The 16974-nt window shown below is 45.8% G+C and overlaps 1 protein-coding gene across 2 annotated transcripts in view; it reads left to right on the forward strand.

Annotated features, from left to right (window-relative positions):
- Positions 1–4189: 4189 nt before the first annotated feature.
- Positions 4190–16974, forward strand: part of LOC115143141 (guanine nucleotide-binding protein G(i) subunit alpha-2-like) — a 109727-nt gene continuing 96942 nt past the window's right edge. Inside the window, exons 1-2 of one of the 2 annotated variants that reach the window (XM_029683252.1) lie at positions 4190–4360; positions 4881–5024. In XM_029683252.1, coding sequence (XP_029539112.1) covers positions 4907–5024 — 118 coding nt within the window. In that variant the 5' untranslated portion in view covers positions 4190–4360; positions 4881–4906. Of the gene's footprint in view, positions 5025–16974 lie in introns of both variants that reach the window. The other variant, XM_065001807.1, reaches the window with a different exon arrangement.

A 16974-nucleotide genomic window follows, 5' to 3' on the forward strand; every position in this document is an offset into this window, starting at 1 on the left:
CGGAGAGTTCATCAATGAGCTTGATGCCTTGATAAGCTCCTTTCCTGAGGACGGCTCACCTCTCACAGTTCTGGGCGACTTTAACCTCCCCACGTCTACCTTTGACTCATTCCTCTCTGCCTCCTTCTTTCCACTCCTCTCCTCTTTTGACCTCACCCTCTCACCTTCCCCCCTACTCACAAGGCAGGAAATACGCTCGACCTCATCTTTACTAGATGCTGTTCTTCCTCTAACCTCATTGCAACTCCCCTCCAAGTCTCCGACCACTACCTTGTATCCTTCTCCCTCTCGCTCTCATCCAACACTTCCCACACTGCCCCTACTCGGATGGTATCGCGCCGTCCCAACCTTCGCTCTCTCTCCCCCGCTACTCTCTCCTCTTCCATCCTATCATCTCTTCCCTCTGCTCAAACCTTCTCCAACCTATCTCCTGATTCTGCCTCCTCAACCCTCCTCTCCTCCCTTTCTGCATCCTTTGACTCTCTATGTCCCCTATCCTCCAGGCCGGCTCGGTCCTCCCCTCCCGCTCCGTGGCTCAACGACTCATTGCGAGCTCACAGAACAGGGCTCCGGGCAGCCGAGCGGAAATGGAGGAAAACTCGCCTCCCTGCGGACCTGACATCCTTTCACTCCCTCCTCTCTACATTTTCCTCTTCTCTCTCTGCTGCTAAAGCCACTTTCTACCACTCTAAATTCCAAGCATCTGCCTCTAACCCTAGGAAGCTCTTTGCCACCTTCTCCTCCCTCCTGAATCCTCCCCCCTCCTCCTCCCTCTCTGCAGATGACTTCGTCAACCATTTTGAAAAGAAGGTCGACGACATCCGATCCTCGTTTGCTAAGTCAAACGACACCGCTGGTTCTGCTCACACTGCCCTACCCTGTGCTCTGACCTCTTTCTCCCCCCTCTCTCCAGATGAAATCTTGCGTCTTGTGACGGCCGGCCGCCCAACAACCTGCCCGCTTGACCCTATCCCCTCCTCTCTTCTCCAGACCATTTCCGGAGACCTTCTCCCTTACCTCACCTCGCTCATCAACTCATCCCTGACCGCTGGCTACGTCCCTTCCGTCTTCAAGAGAGCGAGAGTTGCACCCCTTCTGAAAAAACCTACACTCGATCCCTCCGATGTCAACAACTACAGACCAGTATCCCTTCTTTCTTTTCTCTCCAAAACTCTTGAACGTGCCGTCCTTGGCAAGCTCTCCCGCTATCTCTCTCAGAATGACCTTCTTGATCCAAATCAGTCAGGTTTCAAGACTAGTCATTCAACTGAGACTGCTCTTCTCTGTATCACGGAGGCGCTCCGCACTGCTAAAGCTAACTCTCTCTCCTCTGCTCTCATCCTTCTAGACCTATCGGCTGCCTTCGATACTGTGAACCATCAGATCCTCCTCTCCACCCTCTCCGAGTTGGGCATCTCCGGCGCGGCCCACGCTTGGATTGCGTCCTACCTGACAGGTCGCTCCTACCAGGTGGCGTGGCGAGAATCCGTCTCCACACCACGTGCTCTCACCACTGGTGTCCCCAGGGCTCTGTTCTAGGCCCTCTCCTATTCTCGCTATACACCAAGTCACTTGGCTCTGTCATAACCTCACATGGTCTCTCCTATCATTGCTATGCAGACAACACACAATTAATCTTCTCCTTTCCCCCTTCTGATGATCAGGTGGCGAATCGCATCTCTGCATGTCTGGCAGACATATCAGTGTGGATGACGGATCACCACCTCAAGCTGAACCTCGGCAAGACGGAGCTGCTCTTCCTCCCGGGAAGGACTGCCCGTTCCATGATCTCGCCATCACGGTTGACAACTCCATTGTGTCCTCCTCCCAGAGCGCTAAGAACCTTGGCGTGATCCTGGACAACACCCTGTCGTTCTCAACTAACATCAAGGCGGTGGCCCGTTCCTGTAGGTTCATGCTCTACAACATCCGCAGAGTACGACCCTGCCTCACACAGGAAGTGGCGCAGGTCCTAATCCAGGCACTCGTCATCTCCCGTCTGGATTACTGCAACTCGCTGTTGGCTGGGCTCCCTGCCTGTGCCATTAAACCCCTACAACTCATCCAGAACGCCGCAGCCCGTCTGGTGTTCAACCTTCCCAAGTTCTCTCACGTCACCCCGCTCCTCCGCTCTCTCCACTGGCTTCCAGTTGAAGCTCGCATCCGCTACAAGACCATGGTGCTTGCCTACGGAGCTGTGAGGGGAACGGCACCTCAGTACCTCCAGGCTCTGATCAGGCCCTACACCCAAACAAGGGCACTGCGTTCATCCACCTCTGGCCTGCTCGCCTCCCTACCACTGAGGAAGTACAGTTCCCGCTCAGCCCAGTCAAAACTGTTCGCTGCTCTGGCCCCCCAATGGTGGAACAAACTCCCTCACGACGCCAGGACAGCGGAGTCAATCACCACCTTCCGGAGACACCTGAAACCCCACCTCTTTAAGGAATACCTAGGATAGGATAAAGTAATCCCTCTCACCCCCCTTAAAAGATTTAGATGCACTACTGTTCCACTGGATGTCATAAGGTGAATGCACCAATTTGTAAGTCGCTCTGGATAAGAGCGTCTGCTAAATGACTTAAATGTAAATGTAAATGTAAAATATTACTAGGTCTTTAAGAGTTTATTCGGAAGATAACAGCTCTATAAATATTATTTTGTGGTGCCCCGACTCTCTAGTTAATGACATTTACATGATTAGCTCAATCAGGTAATGTTAATTACGGTGAAATTATTTTATAGAATGGCATGTCATATCACTTAATCCGGCATAGCCAAAGACACGACACTATGTAAGAATGCTGTTCATTGGCTACAGCTCACCATTCAACACCATAGTACCCTCCAAGCTCATCATCAAGCTGAAGGCCCTGGGTCTCAACCCCTTCCTGTGCAATTGGGTCCTGGACTTTCTGACTGGCCATCCCCAGGTGGTGAAGGTAGGAAACAACATCTCCATTTCGCTGACTCTCAACACTACCCCACAATGGTGCGTGCTCAGCCCCCTCCTGTACTCCCTGTTCACCCAGGACTGCGTAGCCATGTCCTCCTCCAACGTGTGCAGACGAAACAACAGTAGTGGGCTTGATTACCAACAATAACGAGACAGCCGACAGGGAGGAGGTGAGGGCACTCGGAGTGTGGTGTCAGGGAAACAACCTCTCACTCAACGTCAACAAAACAAAGGAGATGATCGTGGACTTCATGAAACAGCAGAGGGAGCACCCCCCTTTCCACATCAAAGGGACAGCAGTGGAGAAGGTGGAAAGTTTTAAGTTCCTCAGCGTACACATCACAGACAAACTGAAATGGTCCACTCACACAGACAGTGTGGTGAAGAAGGCGGAACAGCGCCTATTCAACCTCAGGAGGCTGAAGAAATTTGGCTTGTCACCAAAACCCTGACAAACCTTTACCATATCACATCAACGCCCTCAACCGCAAGGCTCTCCAGAGGGTGGTGCGGTCTACACAACGCATCAAACTACCTGCCCTCCATGACACCTACAGCACCTGATGTCACAGGAAGGCCAAAAAGATCATCAAGGACATCAACCACCCGAGCCACTGCCTGTTCACACCGCTACCACCCAGAAGGCGAAGTCAGCACAGGTGCATCAAAGCTGGGACCGAGAGACTGAAAAAAAGCTTCTATCTCAAGGCCATCAGACTGCTAAAAGGCAATCACTAACTCAGAGAGGCTGCTGCCCACATTGAGACCCAGTCACTGGCCACTTTAATAATTAGATAACCAGTCACTTTATACAATTCACTCTAAATAATGTAACTTTAATAATGTTTACATATCTTACATTTCTCATATCACATGTATATACTGTATTTTATACCATCTATTGCACCTTGCCTATGCCGCTCAGCCATTGCTCATCCATATACTTACATGTACATATTCTCATTCACCTCTTTAGATTTGTGTGTATTAGGTAGTTGTTGGTGAATTGTTAGATATTACTGCACCTTAAGAACTACAAGCACAAGCATTTCGCTACACTCCATTAACATCTGCTAACCACGTGTATGTGACAAATAAAATGTGATTTGATTTGAACGCAGGAGTGAGACTACAATTTCAGGGAAACACTACATTTTCCATGAAGCAAAGTAGGTGGGCGTTTTTCGCAACGGGCTGGCACTGCTAAATTGGGAGCATAGGGGATTGGGAGGTGACAGAACTGTCTTCGTTTTGTCGGCCAGACTGAGGAACTTCACGCTGTTACGGGTGTGGCTTTGTACGTGATAAATCTTTACGAAGAGAAGAATGCATAACGGCACTCACACACTTAACGACTAAATTAAACACAGAGGAAGAAGAGAAAATAGAATAGCTTCTTCACAGTGGGTATGTGAATTTTGGTTACATTGCAAGTTGGCAACGGAATCCATCTGCTCTGCCGTCTTCACAGCTGGAATACTTTTTACTGAAGTTCCGTGGGCCAATTTCCTTTCGTTGTAACCTGCGAGGCTGATCTTGAAAAGTGAACTTGACTGATTTTATTGACTCGCCTCAAAAGAAATTGTTGTTACTCAAATAGTGTCCGCGTAATGACAGACAAATTACTTTTCCGTATTGGCTTGGATAGCATGTCACTGGGGTTGAAAAAATAGGCGTCAAATTTGGCTTTGGAATATTAAAAACGAGTAAACATCTGGAATAGAACTGAATTGGGACTAAATCGAATAAAGTATTTGTTTGCTGGTTTGTGGACGAATCAAACTTATATCCCAGTCGTTTTTCTAAAAGGGGAAGTTTAATTTCTCAACCTCACAACACTGTTCTGGGAACGCTTTTTTTTTAAACGCTCCCAGGCATACAGTCCTAAATAGGCAACATTTTTTGTGTGATATTGTCCGAAAAACAGCAGTCCTGAAGCGTGCACTTGGAACCATGGGGTGCACAGTGAGTCAGGAAGATAAAGCTGCACAAGAGCGGTCCAAAATGATTGACAAAAACCTTCGAGAAGATGGGGAGAAGGCGGCGAGAGAAGTGAAACTGCTCCTGTTGGGTATGTACCATCAACCACTCCATTCTAATGTCTGAATCCAATCGATGTAGAATCGCATGAACACTTGCTACATTGTATGCAGTTGCGGTGTTGTGAGCTGGCGATATTTTAATTGAATTGTAATTTTGCGACGTAACGGGCGTTGATTAGTCTCAACCCAATCATAAGCCTCAGTTTGACTGTTGCCTAGGTTCGGGTTTTCGAGACTAGGCATCATGATGCACAGAGGACATTTTCGTGGTAAAGCTTTGAGGTCCAGAGTGTGCGTGGAGGACTAGGCCATGTATCCTGCGACGCTACCGAATCTCTCTCATTAACCATTTTGATGTACAGCTAGTTACATACGCGCGTTTTTGTCTAATTTCATAGAAGGTTCTCTAGCCTCCAGTGCGCAACTGGAACAGAGTAGGCTAGTCAGAACCAGTAAACACAAATTTGAGCCCGCGCTCCTCCTGCTGTCATACATTAGGGGAATGCCTCACCACCAGAATTCTCTCAACTCTTCACAAGTATTCGAAATAGAAAGGTCGTGCGTTGACAGCAAGTTATGTCAAGGATTTATTACAGTCAAGTAGCAGACCGTAAAAACTATCATATCCTAACATAAAATGACACCAACAATCTAGTGGTTTCTAAATGATACCAGCATAATGTAGCCTTTAGGCCCAGGCCTGAAAGGTTGTAGACTGTTAAGTGATTGATCATTCTAAGGTCTGAACATGTCAAGTATAATGAAATACTTAATTTGCAAGCCTTACCCAACCAGTGCAGTATTCAATATCAAAATACCATAACTCATTAAATTAAAAAAAGTAAATACAATTCAAAACTGAAATGTGAGCTACAGTGTATACAGGGTCAGTGCCAGTACCACATTTACAATGTGCAGGGATACTTGAACTCAAATACAGCAGTATGTAAATGTAGACAGGGATTAGGAGAAATTGAATGGTAGCAGGATAAATAATAATATTGTAAGCTAAGGGAATATTTCTGATTTACTTTGATTGCTCTTCAGCTGTGCCTATTAATGATAACCACCTCATGGATGTAATGGGTTCTTCAGACCTCTCCAAGCAATGGCAGATCATTCACGGCATGTGTCAATGTAGGTCCTAATCGATAATGATTAACCGCAAGCAATAGACTCTGCCTTACAGTTTTGCAGTCTGTGAAGTGCTCACTATGTTAGAGAATGAATTGAAACATTACAAATATCTTTGGTTGGCTCCATTTTATTCTGTTGTCTGTACTCTGGATCTGTTCATTTCATAACACCCCCCACTTGTTGCAATCAATGTAAACCTCAAGGTTGCGTCAAAGCCGATTTGATAGTGACTTTGGTTAGTCAGGTTCTTCGGTAATACCAGCATGTACAAAAACGAGCTGTGTCCACCTTAGGGCACTGTAATAAAGTGGTGTAAGTGTGTGTGTGTGTGTGTTTGCGCTGTCAACTGAACTGAGTGTGACGGAGTAGGGACTGTCATGACAGACAGTCATTTGGATCCTCTGATTCTAGTGCCATTACTTCTCTGCCAGGTTTATTTTTTTTGACTGAGGTCATATCATAGCCACCCTCTTAACCCCCCCCATGCTGAACAGTGACAGTGAAGTCTTGCTTCATGTGCACTTTGCTCCCATTCTCTGTATTGTTTTGATAGAAGCACAGGGCTCCTGTTAGGAATATGTTGGAGCCCAAACAGCCAGCCAAAGCATGTGCTTGAGCCAAAACCAAACACTCTGTTAATGTCCTGACGAATGGTGATCGGCGTGAGCGTCAGAAAATAAGCTTATGACTCTAAATGCTTCCTGAGAACTGAAAGGTGAGGTAAGAGGGAATCCTGGCATTACCTTGAAAATAATGACGTTACATTGATTTTAGAGCTTTTTAATGGAAATTCCAAAGCCGAAAAGGGTAAACGTTCAATTGCCAAAACATTGACAATATTCCATTGTCTCTGATAAGGTCCACATTGGGTAGACAACAATAGAACAATAGGTGATTATAAATAAAATACTTCAGTTATGTATATTACTTAGTTTTTATTTGATTACTTTAAGGAATGAAAAATAAAGTAATCATCTCATATACAGTGGGGCAAAAAAGTATTTAGTCAGCCACCAATTGTGCAAGTTCTCCCACTTAAAAAGATGAGAGGCCTGTAATTTTCATCATACGTACACTTCAACTATGACAGACAAAATGAGAAGAAAAAAAATCCAGAAAATCCCATTGTAGGATTTTTAATGAATTTATTAGCAAATTATGGTGAAAAATAAGTATTTGGCCACCTACAAACAAGCAAGATTTCTGGCTCTCACAGACCTGTAACTTCTTCTTTAAGAGGCTGTCCTCCACTAGTTACCTGTATTAATGGCACCTGTTTGAACTTGTTATCAGTATAAAAGACACCTGTCCACAACCTCAAACAGTCACACTCCAAACTCCACTATGGCCAAGACCAAAGAGCTGTCAAAGGACACCAGAAACAAAATTGTAGACCTTAACTCAGTTTTTCACAATTCCTGAAATTTAATCCTAGTAAAAATCCCAGTTTTAGGTCAGTAGGATCACCATTTTATTTTAAGCATGTGAAATGTCAGAATAATAGGAGATAATTATTTGTTTCAGCTTTTATTAATTTTTTCATCACATCTCCAGTGGGTCAGAAGTTTACATGCACTCATTTGTATTTGATAGCATTGCTTTTTAAATTGTTTAACTTGGGTCAAATGTTTTGGGTGAATTTTGGCCCATTCCTCCTGACAGAGCTGGTGTAACTGAGTCAGGTTTGTAGGCCTCCTTGCTCGCACACGCTTTTTCAGTTCTGCCCACAAATTGTCTATAAGGATTGAGGTCAGGGCTTTGTGATGGCCACTCCAATACCTTGACGTCCTTAAGCCATTTTGCCACAACTTTGGAAGTATGCTTGGTGTCATTGGCCATTTGGAAGACTCATTTGCAACCAAGCTTTAAATGCTGACTGATGTCTTGATGTTGCTTCAATATATCCACATAATTTTCCATCCCCGTGATGCCATCTATTTTGTGGAGTGCACCAGTCCCTCCTACAGCAAAGCTCCCCCACAACATGACGCTGCCTCCCCGTGCTTCACGGTTGGGATGGTGTTCGGCTTGCAAGCCTCCCCCTTTTTTCCCTCCAAACATAATGATGGTCATTATGGCCAAACAGTTCTATTTTTGTTTCATCAGACCAGAGGACATTTCTCCAAAAAGTACATCTTTGTCTCCATGTGCAGTTGCAAACTGTAGCCTGGCTTTTTTATTGAGGTTTTGGAGCAGTAGATAGATAGATACTTTGGTACCAGTTTCCTCCAACTTCTTCACAGGGTCCTTTGCTGTTGTTCCGGGATTGATTTGCACTTTTCACACAAACGTACGTTCATCTCTAGGAGACCGAATGCATCTCCTTCCCGAGCGGTATGACGGCTGCGTGGGTCCAATGGTGTTTATTGATTGTACAGAAGAAAGTGGTACCTTCAGACGTTTGGAAATTTCTCCCAAGGATGAACCAGACTTGTGGAGGTCTACAATTTTTTTTGAGGTCTTGGCTGATTTCTTTTGATCTTCCCATGATGTCAAGCAAAGAGGCACTGAGTTGGAAGGTAGCCCTTGAAATACATCCACATGTACACTTCCAATTGACTCAAATGATGTGAATTAGCCTATCAGAGGCTTCTAAAGCTATGACATTTGCTATTTCCTGAGGACATTGCATTTTTGGATTAAATGCTGCATTGCCCCTACAAAGCGTTATCAGATTGAATCCCGGCCTTGGACTCTATTCGATCAGGTCCAGTGACTCATATTTGGGATTAAGTCTGATATGGCATTCTTCCTCTACAGCTAGAATGCATGTTTGAATTAACAATCGGACTAGTTTTTATTTTACACTGTGAACATTGCCTTTGTTAAAAGCATTAGCCAAGGTTTAAAGGTAAAGTCTGATTGAGCTAACATATGCAGTGTTTTCCGTGAATGCTGTCTATGTGAAAGCGGGAACTTTGCCCTTAAAAGGTGCATCGCCGAAAAAGTGCAATCGAATTGAAACTCAGCCCTGAAATGAATAAGGCTGCATTGTCTTTATTCAAGGTGTATCACTGGAGGAGCTTGCAGGATAAAGTGTGTTGGATCAGTTCTTGACAGGTTCCAATCACACATTCCGTCCTTGGCTTGGATTTGTAAACTAAAGTCAGTGTGACATCCTCTCAGAAGTGCAACATCTCACCTCTTCCTAGAAGCCCTTTTAGGTCCCTTATTTGGTGCTGTGGTAACCTGCAGAACAGCTGAGAAAAGCCTTACCACTATATCCTGTTGGCTTGACGAAGCCAGGGAGAAACCTCCTCCCGCCTGTTTGTCCGTGATAAGTGTCTTCTGAACTATTCCCCTCCCACCACCACCAGATGCTATTTTTGGACCTGTGGCAGATAGAAGGGAATGATGGATCTCTTTTCTCGCTGAACCAGGAGTTGGGGCTGAACCAGGAGTTGGGGCTGAACCAGGAGTTGGGGCTGAACCAGGAGTTGGGGCTGAACCAGGAGTTGGGGCTGAACCAGGAGTTGGGGCTGAACCAGGAGTTGGGGCTGAACCAGGAGTTGGGGCTGAACCAGGAGTTGGGGCTGAACCAGGAGTTGGGGCTGAACCAGGAGTTGGGGCTGAACCAGGAGTTGGGGAATGCTAAAAGGAAAATTACTACGTTAGTCAGAACCTCAGCTTTGACATGGGTGTTTGTAGCTAGAGTAATTTATTTGCAATATATTGAGTTTATCCCTCAAACACTCCAGTGTTCATTAACAGGAAGCACACGTTCAATGACTTCCCTTCAGGTTTTGGGCTTTGATTGACATTTAATCTCCTACCCCCAGCAGCTTGAGCATCTGTCAATTCCGTCACTATTTATTTTTTATGTTCTTCGATTATTTGTATTTGTTTGGTTTGTTATTGACTTTTTTAACCTCCCATTTTCAGTTAAGCTGGGATGGAAATTTCCCTTGGCAGCGTCTTCCTCTCCTTTAAACTGTGTGAGAGTGGCAGCTCGGTTTGTGTGAACATGTCTGAACAGTTCACAGGCTTTGCTTAAGACACACACACACACACACACCTTTTCTCTCTCACGCTCTGTCTATATATATATATATATATATGAACACATTGCTTATAGGCATGCCTTGCATTTATGTAAATACAGACACATGCTTGCATGGCCACACGATACGCGGGCAAGGCAATGTAAGTGCTGTTATGTCTAAGCAAGGTTATTTAATGTCAAAGTGTGCACTGTGCACATCCACGTCCCTCCCCTGCTGTCTGCTTGACAGGGATGAGGTGATTTAAGGAAGCGAGGCGGAAACAAAGGACGTCTTCTTCACAGGACATGACTAGATGTTTATTTTTATTGGACTATGGCTGAGGAATGTTGATCATGGTCTCGGGGGATGAAACCTTGTCTATTTTAAGTTGGGAGGAAACAACTGATATGGCAGCCCTGTTATTTCCATTGGTAATGGAACTATAGGAGTACTCTTTTATGACATGACATGCAGCACATGTACTTCATTGTGTTACAGCAAACCATTAGGACTGAAACATAACTCGCCCAGACTTTTTGTGCTTCCAGGCCAAATGTATCAGGCATTCTGTTCTGTGCGAGTGCACTGTGGTGACATGACTCAATTTATGATGCAGCTCATTCACATTTGAGAGAAGTCTTGATTGTAATAGAAAAGTAGAGCTTTCAGAAAAGCCTGTTTGTTTTTGCGTGTGAGTATGCGTCAGTGTTGAGGCATACTTTGACACACCACTGTTGCTGCTCTAGAAAGAGGGACTGCTGACGTAGGATCGCTTCAAGCAGCAATTACTTCTCTCTTCCTCACCAGCCTAGACTCTCCTGCCCACAGACAGGGGGATTAACACAACACCAAATCAGCATTCATTCCCTCTTCCTCTATTTTTTTCTTCTTTTTCTTCAGCTTTCCACAACATCTGAGGCCCTAAAGAATGGACCTGTCTTCTGTCCCCCTCATGGTGGTTCTCCCTGGATGTGGGGCTCAGGGCAACCTAGAGGAAATCGCTCAAGCCTATTACTGTTAATACAGTTGCCACCTCCCATAGACATGGCCTCTGAGTGCAGAAATCAATGCTAGCTAACTGATTTACAGATTGAGCTGCCATTTTAATGTAGGGAGATGAGCTGTCTGTGACCACCACCCAGGCACTCTCATATCTATCACTGGGGAAACACTACACCAGCCAAGTACCACGTCTGATGCACATACCTCTCCTTTTCCGGGAGTGCTTTTCCGCCCAGAACTCAACGTCAATTGTTGTGGCTGTGTGTGTTCATTCTCTCTAAGAATAAAGAAGAAAGACGATGTTTTCCGAGCTGACTTGTGTCAAAGCTGTTCTTCAAATCATCTAAGCAGGCGATATCCTCCTGTAGCTTCATGGAGAACAAACGGCTGCCTTTATTTCTCTAATTGCCTTGATTGAGTCTCTTCCAAACACTGTATTGATCACACTGAGAGGCTGTATTGACCTACCTGCTGGTGGTGAGCGTCATCATCCACTGGAGCGAGGCCCAGACTGAAACCTGAGAAACAGCCATGGTGTGATCTTAAGACCAGAGTGCTAGAGCCTCCGGGGCATGGCTGCCGTAGTCACTTTGAACATAAACCTGCAGACACCTATTAGCTGTGTGTGTGTGGTTAGATTGGTTCTTCCTGGAAAACGGTTGTTTGTCAGACCTGGCTGTTTTTCTAACCGTTTCCTTACCAATATAACAATTGAGGCGCAGTTGAGTTTTAGCTGAAGTACGTAGCCTACACGCTTTATTTAATTGAATGGAGGTTGAGTGGAGTTTCCAGTAGCAGCCCACTCCACAGTGGTGTGAAAGTAAGACACCATTCCAGAACTGTCCAAGGCACTGCATCTCAATGCTAAATGTGACACTACAGGCCCTGGTTTGATTCCAGGCTGTATCACAAATGGCCATGATTAGGAGTCCCGTAGGGCGGCGCACAATTGGCCCAGCATCGTTTGGCTTTGGGTGGATTAGGCCATCGTTGTAAATAAGAATTTGTTCTTACATTAACTGACTTGCCTGGTTAAATAAAATGCAAACAAATGAAAGATGTTGAGTGTAGATGTCATGCTATAATAGCTACATGAGGAGACATGTTCTATAACTACCTGTATGAGCCCTGCATAAACCAGGCTTAGTCTCCCTTATTACAGCTGGTAGCAGAGTTCTGTGGGCTGGAGGGTAATTACAGTACACTGATTACAGATGGAACAGTGGTTCTGTAAGGAACAGAGTCTGTCTGACCCTGTCTGCTGACATCAACAAACGTCCCTCTCTATGACTGCTGCTCCCAGCGACCCAGACATGACTGCGAGCACACCCAGACATGACTGCGAGCACACCCAGACATGACTGCGAGCGCACCCAGACATGACTGCGAGCGCACCCCAGACATGACTGCGAGCGCACCCCCAGACATGACTGCGAGCGCACCCCCAGACATGACTGCGAGCGCACACCCAGACATGACTGCGAGCGCACACCCAGACATGACTGCGAGCGCACACCCAGACATGACTGCGAGCGCACACCCAGACATGACTGCGAGCGCACACCCAGACATGACTGCGAGCGCACACCCAGACATGACAATAAAGATCTAGTGAAATCAGTCTGGTCTAAGGTTGTATTATTACTATTCACAGCCGGGTGCTGAAATGACGACAAAGCTTTAGAGGGAGATATGTTGAGCAAGTTAGTTCCAGCGCATGTTTGAAGATGTGATACTGTTTACAAGTAGGCTATATTTGCAGTGTTCCATTTTGTAGTGCCACCCATTTTGCAGTGAGACGTGGTGGTTATGAGATCATCTGTGCCAAGGGGGAGGTAAACATCCTGTAATTACAGTGTGAGTTGTGAGGATAAAGCCTGGTCCTGCAGACACTAGGTCTCCATGTGGGTCCACTGGGACCCTCCAACTAACAGCACGGATAACTGGATACATACTCTGCTGTTGAATCCTCTACTCTCCTCTGCTCCCTCCCTTCCTCCGCCGTCCCTCTCTGCCTCAACATACACTGACAATATCTTCAATTCTCCCTGGTTGCTTAATAAGAACACCAGAATATCATCCTGACGATTTCAGTGATGAGAAAAGGGCATTGGGGCCCATTTGGGCTTGCTGTTTTTGTATCTGAACAAAAATATAAACGCAACATGTAAAGTGTTGGTCCCATGTTTCATGAGCTGAAATGTAAAAAATATGTTCCATATGCACAAATAGCTTATTTTTATAATTTTGTGCACAAATGTGTCCCTTTTAGTGAGCATTTCTCCTTTGCCAAGATGATACATCCACCTGACAGGTGTGGCATATCAAGAAGCTGATTAAACGGCATGATCATTACACAGGTGCACCTTACATTGGGGACAATAAAAGCCCACTTTTAAAATGTGCAGTTTAGTCACACAACACATTGCCGTAGATCTCTCAGGTTTTGAGGGAGTGTGCCATTGGCATGCTGACTGCAGGATTGTCCACCAGAGCTGTTGCCGGAGAATTGACATTTCTCTACCATAAGTTTCCGCCAATGTCGTTTTAGAGAATTTGGCAGTACGTCCATCTGGCCTCACAACTGCAGACCACATGTAACCACGCCAGCCCAGGACCTCCATATCCAGCTTCACCTGCAGGATTGTCTAAAGGGGTTTGGGGGGATGCCTAGGAGTATTCTGTCTGTAATAAAGCCCCTTTTGTAGGAAAAAAAAACATTGATTGGCTGGGCCTGGCTCCCCAGTTGGTGCACCCCTACCTATTCATGTGAAATCCATAGATTAGGGCCTAACTGTATCTCAGTAAAATCTTAAATAGTTTCATATTACGTTTTTATATTTTTGTTTGTTGTATGTAAAGATGTGTCAGCAGTAGCTGTACTAAACACACACACACCCAGCCCTGTGCTGTGTTCTGCTGAGGTAGGCTCTGCTCTGGTCTGGTCACGCTGTGGTGTGAGAGGCAGGGACAGGGCTCATTTTGGCTGTGCCGTTTACCTCTAACGTCTCTGTGTGGGAGAGCAAAGTGGGCACTGCTGCATGTTAGTTAGTCTGCAGATGAGCCTGTACAGCAGTATAGGAACTGTTGACTCATTACAAAAGTGTGTTTTTTGCTTGGCCCATAGGCAACAATCTACCAAAGGTCTAATTTGCTCCACTGTTCTGTCATGTGGCCCCAGGACAAGAGAAGTCTTTGTCTGTTCCAGATATAGCCCTGGTTGCCTTGCCTGCCACCATACACTAGCATGACCCTTTCAATCTCTGGACCACTCTGAAATCACAACCGATTTGCCAACGGCTACAAACCTCTATTGAATCCCAAGTCCACAACCTCTTTAAAGGCGTCCTCATGCTTCCCCGCCAAAAGAGTTCAGGAAGAGTTTGTGCAAATATTATGACATTTTGTCATGTCTGTTGTTCGTTTCGGGCACACAATGTTTTCTGAAGGCAAACAGAAGTAGGTAGCCGAAGTCTACGCAACTTCCGTTGGTGATTGGTCAACAGAGGGGTCCTTCAATAATGTCTGTCATTCAACGAGAGATGACTCAGTTTCATCAATTTTACATTTTTTTTTATTGCCAAATACTGGACTGAACATCTCAGTTAGATGTAAAATTGTGCGACTAAGATCTCCTCTGCAAAAACATCAAAACAAATGACACTTGTGGAAGTGTATATTGGCTACAGCCTCTTGAAATGCACAAACAGTCCTGTTGTTGCTGCTTTTTCTAGTTCTCCAAACAAAGTTCTTAAGGGACTATGCATGTAATCTCTCCTCTCTCACAGCACCCCTCCGCTCCATCATGACCACTCCCTCCATCCCCTCCTCAAAAAATACACTATGATTAATGATAACTTGGCTATATACACAGGGTACCAGTGCAGGGGTATGAGGTAATGTAGGTAGATATGTACATGGAACTAGGAATAAAGTGGCAGATAGTTAACAGTAGCAGCAGCGTATGTGATGAGTCAAAGGTTAGGGAAAAAGGATCAATGCAGATAGTCCGGGTAGCTATTTGGTAAACTATTTTAACTAACTATTTAGCAGTATTCTGACTTGGGTAGAAGCTGTTCAGTGTCCTGTTGGTTCCAGACTTGCTACATTGGTACTGCTTGCCGTGTGGTAGCAGAGAGAACAGTCTATGACCTTGGTTGGCTGGAGTCTTTGAACATTTCTAGGGCCTTCTGTCTGACACCAACTGGTATAGATGTCCTGGATGGAAGGGAGCGCGACCCCAGTGATGTACTGGGCCATACGCAATACTCTCTGTAGCACCTTGCGATCAGATGCTAAGCAGTTGCCATACCAAGCTGTTATGCAGCCAAGATGCTCTGTGGTGCAGCTGTAGAACTTTTGCGGATCTGCATGACCATGCCACATTTTTTTCAACCTCCTGAAGGGGACATGGCATTGTCTTCTGTCTTCACGACTGTGTTGGTGTGTTTGGACCATGATAGATTCTTAGTGATGTGGACCCCGAGAAACGTTATGCTCCACTACAGCCCAGTCAATGTGATGGTGTCCTCGGCTCTCCGTTTCCTGCTGTCCATGATCACCTCCTTTGTTTTGCTGACGTTGAGGGAGAGGTTTTGTGTGTTAGCACCACAATGCCAGGTCTCCTACCTCCTCCCTATAGGCTGTCATATCGTCATTGTTTTGGCCTACCACCGTCGTGCTGTCGGCAAACTTAATGATGGTGTTGGAGTCGTGCGTAGACAAGTAGTCATGGGTGAACTCGGAGTACACAAGGGGACTAAGCACTCACCCCTGAGGGGCCCTCCTTGTTGAGGGTCAACGTGGTGAATGTGTTGTTGCCTACCCTTTCAACCGGGGGAATTGCGTCCGTAATTCCAGGATCCAGTTGCAGAGGGACGTGTTTAGTCCCAGGGACCTTAGCTTAGTGATGAGCTTGGAGGGCACTATGGTGTTGAACACTGAGCTGTAGTCAATGAACAGCATTCTCACGTAGGTGTTCCGTTTGTCCAAGTAGGAAAGGGCACTGTTGAGTGCAATAGAGCATGCGTCATCTGTGGATCTGTTGTAGCTGTTTTCATGGCTACAAATGTGAGCGCTACTGAGCCGTAGTCATTTAAAACAGGTTACATATGTGTTCTTGGGCACAGGGACTATGGTGGTCTGCTTGACGCATGTAGGTATTACAAACTGGGTCAGGGAGAGATTGAAAATGTCAGTGAACACACTTGGAGGGGATAGGATAAAAGGAGAGTGAAGATGGCTGGAGAGGATGGAAGGGCAGTGAGGGAGAGGAGGCCGGATGATGAGAATAGAGAAGGGCTATGACAGGAGGATAGTATCTCTGTGGTGAGGTGTCAGTGCTCCTGTGTATAGTGCCCGGGGTTGAGCTGTTTAATCAGCAGGGTGGCTTTGCCAAACCACAGCCCTCACTGCTGCCATTGTTCACGGCTCAGCCCTAATCTGATCTTCTCAAGTGTCCTATTTTCCCCCCTTCAATACAATAATTGAGACGTGTGTGTGTGTGTGTCAGAGGGAGGGGAAGTTAGAGTTTAAGTAGCCGCCAGAGCAGAAGAGTGACGCTCACTCTTAGACGATCTCAAATTATTTGAAGCATCTCTTGCTGTGTGTATTTCTGTTCTTTCCGCTCGGTCTTGGTGGGTACCGGCGTGATATGAGGTTTCTTACAGGTTCATATCTCTAACAAAGGAAAGGAAGAGCGCAGGGTGGCACTGGTAATGTGCTGATAATCACTGTCCTCGTCCTGTTACTTTTCACTCCTCAACCCTCCCAGAGGGAGCATTTTAATGTATCTGGTGGAATAACTTAAGCCCCACACCTAACCTGAACCTTGATACAACTGAGCCATCTACGGTAC

This window comes from Oncorhynchus nerka, linkage group LG15 (assembly GCF_034236695.1).
Source record: "Oncorhynchus nerka isolate Pitt River linkage group LG15, Oner_Uvic_2.0, whole genome shotgun sequence".
Lineage (NCBI taxonomy): Eukaryota > Metazoa > Chordata > Actinopteri > Salmoniformes > Salmonidae > Oncorhynchus > Oncorhynchus nerka.